General features: G+C 38.3%; 1 protein-coding gene across 1 annotated transcript; it reads left to right on the top strand.

Annotated features, from left to right (window-relative positions):
* Positions 1–471: 471 nt before the first annotated feature.
* On the top strand, positions 472–3,981 carry LOC148041874 (uncharacterized). The gene has a single exon (XM_087683633.1). The coding sequence runs from the start codon at positions 851–853 to the stop codon at positions 1,205–1,207; it is 357 nt and encodes a 118-aa protein (XP_087539759.1). The 5' UTR covers positions 472–850; the 3' UTR covers positions 1,208–3,981.
* The last annotated feature ends 5,551 nt before the right edge of the window (positions 3,982–9,532 follow it).

Below are 9,532 nucleotides of genomic sequence, written 5' to 3'. Positions count from 1 at the left end.
TGCATTAAGCATGTTTAAATCTTGTAGGCAAGTTTAAACACATTGGGAAATTTATTTGCTCGCCCACTTACAAGATTTAGTTGCATGTCATGCATTTGAAATTGCTTGCACTTCCATAGTCAAGTTGCAATCCTGAACGCATGATGCATAAGTAAAAAGACGGAATTGTGCAAAGGCATCTTGTTGCACCTCACAAAGGATAGGACATATAACTCGCAACGCATTTATGTAATTAATTCTCGGTTGTGTCTTGCAATTAAGGTAATCATAGATGGACATTAAATTAACTGAACTCCGCTCACCCCACTCCCGCCTCATGCGACCTAGCTCTTGAGCTTGTCTAATTTGGGAGGGTGGTACGTCGCCTCAACACAGTTGTAGAGCAAGGGCATGTCCCGTTTCCACCTTTGAGGTGTTTACGTGTTTGCAACCTTTTTGGTATTTATATTCCGAGATGTAGCATTGGTCCTGCGAGCGCGCTCTGGCCTCTTCATTCTCCTCACAAGCTTCATCCTAAAATACCCAAAATAACTGAATGAGAGGGGCCTGCGCTAAGCCTAATGTGGTGCCTTCAAACGGTAAGTTTTAATACCCATCATGATTCTCACACTGCTCGCCTGCGCGTTAGACAGCAGCGTCAACATGTTGACTTATTAAACGTACACAGATGCCTGCTCTCTCTCTCTCTCTCTCCCCCCCCCCCCCCCCCCACTTCATCCTCATATCATCTGCAGCCCCGATTGACTTCCCCTCCCTGCAAGCATGCAGTCCTGTGATTGACTTGATTCATAAACCCTACCCCTCCTTCTCCAGACTCCGGCCCCTTCTCTGATTCATCACCCTCTCCACCATGGATGGCCGCAACAACCACACCGACCTCGTGACCGGGGAGACCTACAGCTCCCCTGTTCCACCCTCTTCTTACAGTACCTATTCCCCTTCGCAGATCATCCCTTACTCGCAGCCTCGTGTGGACATGATGATGCAGACTGGCTATGGTAGCAACAAGCCTGCAGCCAAGTCTAAGAGCACAAACTCCAGCGGCAGCGTGTCCTGGCCGGCCTTGGATGACCCGGAGTTGAAGCGGCGGCGGCGAGTGGCCTCTTACAAGGCATACGCTGTGGAAGGCAGGGTCAAATTATCCTTCAGGAAGGGCGTCCGATGGTTCAAGAACAAGTACCTGGAGATGCGCTATGGCTGGTGGTAGTATGTATACCAATACGAGTCTTTCTCATCTTCTTCTGTTTTCGTTTCTTCTGTTTTCTCCCTGGATGAAACGCCTGTCATCTGTAAAAAGATTCATTCTATTGAAGGGGCAGGGCTGCGATATCTCTGTACAAGCGCATCGTTTTCCGATTTGCCAAATACCCGGAAAGATGATGTTTCTTATTGTGTTACTAGCCCTCACTGCAGGTTTTGCACCTGCGTGTTGCTCATTCATGCCGATTTGTGCCGGAAATCTTTGATGAAATCGTATCTCAGAACTTATCGTTTGTAATCCTTGCCAGGTAGAGCTGCATCATTGTTGGGTAGCATTATTTATATATGCAGGTTGTAGTCATTGGATAAGATGAGTTTCCCTTTCCAGATTCCCTGAGGAAACAAAGTCTCCTACGTTTGACGGGGTTATTGATAATGGCTTACAATGGTAAGAGTAGCGCCAGGTATAGCTGTATCACTGTTGGGTCGCATTATGTATATTCGCAGGTTGTGGTCATTGGATAAGATGAGTTTTTCTTTCCGGGGTCCCTGACAAACCAAAGTCTACTATGTTTGATGGGGTTATTGATAATGGCTTACAATGGTAAGAGCAGCTATAGATGGAAATCTGGGAGTATAGGGAGTCTACTGTCCTTTTCATGTTCATTCACAGCCAATTCTGAGTGGTAGCACCAGATGCAAATCTGGGATTAGGGGGAGTTAATCATTCTTATATTCATTCACAGTCAATTCTGAGAAGTAACGCTAAATGCAAATCTGGAATTAGGAGAGTTTACCATGATTCTTATGTTCATCCACAGCCAATTTTGATTGGTGTTAAAATCGCAAGGGCAACAAGAAGTTTAATCAAATGTTTTGCTTCCTGCCAACTCTGAGTGGGCTCAATTATGTGTCTGCTCTGTAAACTGTGATATGTTGAGAAGTATATCCTCAAATCTTGTATTTGTTCAGCAAATATAAGCATTGTCTTTCAAGTGGAATATCTCATTATGCTTTTGACTTTGTGCAAGCATGTTAATGAACTTGTAATTGGCATAAGTGCATAGCAACAAAGTGTTTGATTCATTACTTGAAAGACTTGGATACATGTCCGTATAGTTCAAGTAGGGTTGTGGTAGTGAGGTGAGTATGTTACATGTCCAATTAATTATCTTATGTGAGAAACCTGCAGGTGGGAAAGCCAGGTCGTTTTTTAAATTGGGAAAGTTTATCTTTCGCCTAGTAGTTGACCATGAGATGGTGGGAGTTTCGTAAACAGTCCATACCTATTCATAGATGAACAATGATGCAAGAATTGTTTGAACATCTCAAATTGCAGATTTTTTTGTGAGGCAGTTTGAGTCATCTGATACTTGCAAGACTAGTACACTCTGCAGTTTGGCTTCTTTACAGCCCCTCCACATGCAGGCCAATAGACTTGCAGACCTCTGCTGGAGGTTGGATGTAGCTTCAGGCAAATAGTTCCTGCACAAGTTATAGTTTTCTGTCAACCACACTGTTGCTGAGGGGAGAGAAGCTGAGGGGCCTCTTTGAGAGGAGAGAGGCTGTTCAGCTCATCTAGTACATTGGCACCACACAACAAATACTATGATGAGTAATGGGGGTACTCCTTCAACTTTGTAGTCCCACTAAAGCACGCGACCAGTGAACCATCTACTGAGCTGACTCGTGCAAATAGACCTGCACTTGTCTGGGCTCTTAGTGTTCATATGTTTGCTCTCAAAATCAATTATGTGGATTAAAATTAAAATGCTAGTTTGGTGCCACAAATTTGCACACATCTGTCTGCGCCAAAATGTATAGTACAAAATATTATTCTCTGTTTACCCTTGCAGAAAATTGTGGTAAGTCAGACATCTTGGGATGTACTGTGGATGAAAATGGGCATTTTAATTATAGAAAGACGGTGATGATGATGGTGAAACACTGCAAACAAAATGCAAAGGTTAACTAAATATGATCTGTAAGATATGTAGCATTGCAAGAGATTGGAGTTTACTACAATTGGCCAGGGCACAATGAGCGGAATGGCATGATGCTGGGTATGATTTGTGATGACTGCTCAGGCAAGGAGTTGGAGCAGAATGTATTCTTTCTTGTTGTCAATTTTTCTGTCTGTGGGTTGCTGTGTCTCTCCTGACAAGAGAGCTGACAATGATGAACATAATGACAATAACGGGTGGTTGAAAGTGAGGCTATTGAGAGCATTGCAAGCTACTGCAAGGCACTGTGGTTGCCTGGGGACTCACAGGGACTGGGCACGAAGAACAACAGTACGGTGCTCTCTGGCATTGCACACCCACCAAGAAATATGGTATAGAATGCTCTCTGTGTATAAAGCATTTACTTACGATGTTCTGGAAACTATCAACTGGCCCCTCGTATTTAGATTAACACCTTGGAACATTGGTATTGGCTTGATTCGTTTCAATAAGAGCATCCTCTCATAGCCTTAAATCTGCAGGCGTGTTACCAACGAATATGGATGATGATATTAGGTTTGATCCTTGGTCTCTTACTTCACATGCGTGCAGCTAGTAGTTTGGTTTGAAGTCTCGCGTATGATGACTTGTCTGTCCACCTGCCAATGATGGTGGACTATTTAGATATTTAAGCTTTTCTCTCAATTTTTTGAAGGTCGACCTCTCTCTCATTTTCCAAGAGCAATAACGGGAGATTCTAGTAGGCTAAATCTTGTATCCTCTAGAATGGAAGAGAACATCGGCCCCACCAATTTTTCTTTGATCAGGCTCCACATGTGAAGGGCAACCATAAGTGTCCAAACCCTTTGCAAATGTCTAATAGTAGATGGAATTATGAAGTTGCTCTAAGGGTGGTGTACATATGAAGTTGCTCTAAGGGTGGTTTGAGAGAAGTAGTACGTTGTTTTTGCATTGAAAATTTGGGGTAGAACTATGATTGATATATGTAGAGTTTGAGAACACCAAAAAGTAATATCAAAGAGACACAAATGTGGTCATGATTATGTATGTAGGGGATAAAATAGGCAAAAGAAAGGTCAAGTATGTGTGCATTGGGGATCTTTTTGTAGGCTTCTTTCATGAGGCACTTGAAAGTAACACATATGTGGTTAGGATTGTGCACATTGGAGACCTTGTCTCGGTCCTTGAGATGGAAGATATTTTCATGAATTACACAGAGACAAATGTCTTATTTCTTTTCCCGCTTTCTACAACATAGTTTATAAACGAAGCTATCAAATAAATGTAAAAGCAGATCCTTCTCCTAGTCTCCTCTTCCACGAGGTATTTGAAAGGGGTATGGAAGCGGTCAAGTCTATGCATATATGGGGTCTTGTCATAGTCTCTTCTTTCGCATGGCATTTGAAAGAAGCACAGTTTTGGTGAGGGTTTTGCATTGAGAACGTTGGTAGAGTCCTTGGAATGGGAGATGCATGCTTTCATGGATTGCACAAATGTGGTGGTCTTTTTGCATTTGTTTCCTCCTACGATATTGTTTAGTGTCACAAAGAAAGTTACCCATAAATGGAAAAATAATGACCATATTCAATTTTCCACGATTTGTTTTTTTTAAAGTAGCATTTGAAACAAGAAGGAGCAAATCCTTCTCCTAGTCTCTTCTTCCATGAGGTATTTGAAACGGGTATGGAAGCGGTCAAGTCTATGCGTATATGGGGCCTTGTCATAGTCTCTTCTTTCGCATGGTAGCATTTGAAAGAAGCACAGTTTTGGTGAGGGTTTTGCATTGAGAACGTTGGTAGAGTCCTTGGAATGGGAGATGCATGCTTTCATGGATTGCACGAATGTGGTTGTCTTTTTGCATTTGTTTCCTCCTACCATATTGTTTAGTTTCACAAAGAAAGTTACCCATAAATGGAAAAGTAATGTCCATATTCAATTTTCCATTATTTTTTTAAAAAGTAGCATTTCCTTGAAAATATGATATTTTATATGTATTCGATTGGTACAATACAACAACGTAAGGAAGGTTGACAATCATGTTTTCCAATTGAGGAAGAACATAGTATGGGCAATGAAATGAGAAGCAAAGAAACATGTCACATTGCTATGATATTGAACTTTAAGAAATGATCTTTTAAAATACTTGAGATAAAGGCTTGAGTTGCTTAATTGTACGCTTAAATGATTGGTGAATCTTAGCAAAATATTATCCATATTTAAGTTTCTATGTTTTAAAAAAATCAAAATGAAATAGGGAATGAGCTTGAAAGCATAATGTTTCACATTTTTATTCAGTTGGTACAATACAACTACGTAGTAAAGGTTGATGCATCATCTTTTACAATTGAGGAAGAACCCAGTTTGGGCATTGAATATAGAAAAAACAAATAAACATGTCACATTGCTATGTTATCTAACTTCAAGAAATGATCTTTTGAAGCACTTGAGACATAGGCTTGAGTCGCACAATTGTACACATAAGTGATTGGTGAATCTTAGCATCAAGAGCAAGTGGGCGTGAAATCAACCTTTGAAATTTCAAAGGATAATATACCACATTTTAGCAAATACTTAATTCAATGTAACAATAAGTTTAGCATGAAAAATCCATATGAAACTAGAGCTAGAATGCTATTGCAGTATATGACACTTGTTGGTCCCAAAGCTAGGTGTCCTCTTTAAATTCTTGATGATGTATACTTGAAATTAGTATATAATTGTATTTGAGTGATTTCTCATGGTATAATTGATACATAGGTACATGGTAACCTTATCTTGAATGTTGTCTTCTAACCAATTGTGGAGTATTCAAAAAATACATATGTGCATGGTAACCTTGTCATATTCAATGTTGGCTTCTAACCAATTGTAGAGTATTCAAAAATACATTTGAACACTTCAGCATCTCAAATCCTAAAAATGATAGTTGACACTTGAAACCATTTTATGGATGATTAGTACATGATAATTAACTTGCATAGTTCCCATGCAATTCCACACTATTCGTCTCACAAAAAGAGGGTTTTGTTGTCATGAGATTGATATACCATCACTTTTTTTGTGATAAAGTTGCCTTGATAGTGTGTAAGGTTTACGATCTTAGAGAAGAAGAGAGGATCCTAGCTTATAGAGCTATAATTACATGTAATATGATATTTATGTAAAAGCCAATATTGTATCTTACTGTGAATGGAGTGATCAAGTAGCCCAATGATTTTCCCATGTTGAGAGGAGAAATTGATTGTTGTCTCACTCCACACATCCAATCAAATTATATACCATGGCCAAAACTGATAATTTTTATAGTAGAAAAGAATAGAAGAATGATTGTCTTCAAACTTGGATTGCTTAAATAAGAGAGGAGATTCAAAATAGTGAAGATCAGCTCTTGAAATGAGTAATTGGTTACTCTTTAATCAAATCTTGTTTTTTCTTAATGGTTCATTAATGCTTGGGTTGTTAATTATAAGTGAGCATGGAATCTAAAAGATGTTTAAATAGCCTCTAGATACACAAGCATATATGTTCTAAGGAAGTAGAAGCACCACCCCTCTCGAGTATCATGAAATGCTTCAGATTTGCACTTTGTTGAGTCTAATTGAGTGTTGGGACCAAAGTCGGCTCTAATTAAAAAGCATTATGGTAAAGTTGTAATAAATGAGGTGGTTTTGTGAAATCATTTTTCTCCATCCATTTTGCATCAAGTGGTGCAAAGTTTTGAAACTTCATCAAATAGCATTGGAAAACTTTACTCTTGACTTTTCTTTCCTTATATGCTACTATTTTCTAAAGAACTAGTCTCTCATCAAGTTTCTCATATCTTCAATTGGAAGCCATGTTAGTGATAAAGTGAAAAGGCCCATAATATCTCATAGCAATCCCTTGTCATAAACCTACAAATCTTTCTCAACATCTTGTAGAATTTTACTCTCATGAGCCACAATATAGCCTTTTTGATTTAGAATTACAATAATGTTGTTCCCACATGCATTACTGTGATGTGCCTATCTAATGAACCCTTGACAGCATGATTTTGATAGTCCATCAAGAGATGTCTAGGTGATGGCATCCATAACTCCCTTGGAATATTTGAACTTTGTTGCCTAGGGTCGCTTTGAGTCTACCTTGCAAAGGAAGTTCCACTTCATTTTCATGAGGAACGATTTGTAACAAGGCTACTAAATAACTTCTAAGGTCGCCTAACAAATTTTCTAGTGTCAATTATGGATAGCTCATTGTGCAAGCCAACCTAATCAACATATATGCATGTTGCATCTAGTTCAAATAAGGCAAAGTCTCAACTTGCCCCCCTTGAATAACACAAGGTTAGAATTTGTAATAATTTCCTATGATAGTCAGCATCTAGCCCTTCATAAATTCTCCTAGTCTATTGCTTTTGAGGAAAATCTCTTCGTTAATTGGAACCAATCTACCATAGGATGAATCTGTTAGGGAATTGACCTCTCGATTTCCTTTCGTGACAAGTTTGATTACTTATCTAATTACCTATGATATTGAGTTTAACACATAATATTAGGTTTCTTAATTAACTTGTTAAGAATAGAGTTTATTTATGTAATTTAATCACAAACACAAAAATAATAGAAGATAATCCTTTTAGAAAAAAATCTTCTATTTCAAGTTGGGCAATCTTATCTTATTACATTAAATCAATAGTCCATGTATAGGACTCCACTCGAAGGTAAGGAATTATCAATCCACCCTTAGCTAGTATCGAGGCCTTATGGAAGAACCATCCAGGGCTCGCAAGGGATTAGACTAATTTGAGGTGCCCAAATGGTTTATAGCTAGAATCCCCTTAACACCCTTATCACATCCTAGCTAACATTTAATCCATATGGAGAGATCTCTTGCATTTGATGTTAGTCTTAGCATCTAGAGGAGACAAAAACAACCCCTCGATAAAGGGCTTTGTGACTAGCCTTAGGATAGACCTAGCACACATCTAAAACTCAATCTATGTTGGTATAAATTTTAATCAAAATACATAGTCAACGGGCATTTCCTCTTAATGTACCAATTAATCTTGAGATGCAATCTATGCATTGGAAATCATTCTAGGTGTCATTTTTCCTATTTGAAATTCCTCTTGACTTATTAAGTTGTCTCATGAACTTTGAGAAAGTACCAACCTAACCCCCTGAAGAGAATGATCCTTCAAAATTTTTTGACCTCTTAGATTTGGCTTGATTTCCCCATGAGAATCTTTAATTCTTTCAACTCAAGTACTTGGGTTTAATGACCTTTATGGTTCTCTTGAATCATAGTCCCTTCTTTTTTGGACTTACAAGTTTAACTTTCCAACTTGATAAGGTTGTGAAGAGATTCTTCAAGGATCTTGGAAGGGGATCCTTTACATACATGTATGATCCTCTACATCATTACCAAATCGATCTACTTATCAATCCTTTATTGTGGGTTTCATAGTAAGGGTTACATAATGAGGAAATGAAATCCCTTTGCTTAGGACGAACTTACTTTCCTCAACTAACTCTTATATGACCAACCCTTAATGAAATGAATATCTAAACAATCATGCAAAGTTCTTTAGCATTAGTCTGCTATAGCTATTCTTCTTCTTTCACTTAGGCAAAATTAGGTAGTGCTTAACGTATTATTTATATCTCCAAGATAACCCATTGCTCTTTTAAAGTAAACATTAGAAACCTAGTGTCTTTTTTATCCAACTTCTTTAAGGGAATCCAAACCAAGTTCAACCTAACATCTATTGAAAGAGATTTGAAATAAGTACAACCCAATATCCTTTTGAACATAAGGCAAAGAAGGGATTCTAATAAATTTTTTATTATAAAACTTTAGCCATTGTTCTCTTCTTATCTAATATTCATACTATCATTATCGGTATAGAATTTATGCTACCTAACTTAGAATTATGCAATGCTTGGATTAATCCCCATCACAAGAGGAGATATTTCTTTTGAAATTTTCCTCCTAGGGTGTCAACTTTAGAATCCACATACCAAAGTCATGAAACATCACAAGATGATTGAACTCCAATAGTTTGCATTCTATGCCTTGTCATTTGCTCTAAATCAATAATGATTACTATCTGCATATCAAAATTATATTGTGATTATAAAGGAGGGCACCTAAGCTTAAATTAGGGTAATAAGGATATTGCTTGCACACGATACTTTTTTCACTCCCATGTTCTATCAATTTGGAGCCATCATGAGTGCATGAACTCTATCATTACATAACTTGTCTTGCTCCCTTCGAGCCTTTGTCGGTCTTGAAACTTCGAGCATCCTCAAATCTGAACTTTAGCAAGGTGATGAGGACAAGCATGGATGGCAATGGCAGGAGTGGCTAGGTTGGATGAAATT

This window comes from Lygodium microphyllum, chromosome 1, assembly GCF_053477565.2.
Source record: "Lygodium microphyllum isolate KBCC chromosome 1, Lygodium_microphyllum_v1.1.10, whole genome shotgun sequence".
NCBI classification, from domain to species: Eukaryota; Viridiplantae; Streptophyta; class Polypodiopsida; order Schizaeales; family Lygodiaceae; genus Lygodium; species Lygodium microphyllum.
The sequence above is the reverse complement of the archived record's forward strand: the minus strand, read 5'-3'. Positions and strand labels throughout refer to the sequence as shown.

Excerpts from the sequence above, each read along its gene's own strand:
- LOC148041874 (XM_087683633.1), top strand. The coding sequence starts at position 851 with ATGGATGGCCGCAACAACCACACCGACCTCGTGACCGGGGAGACCTAC.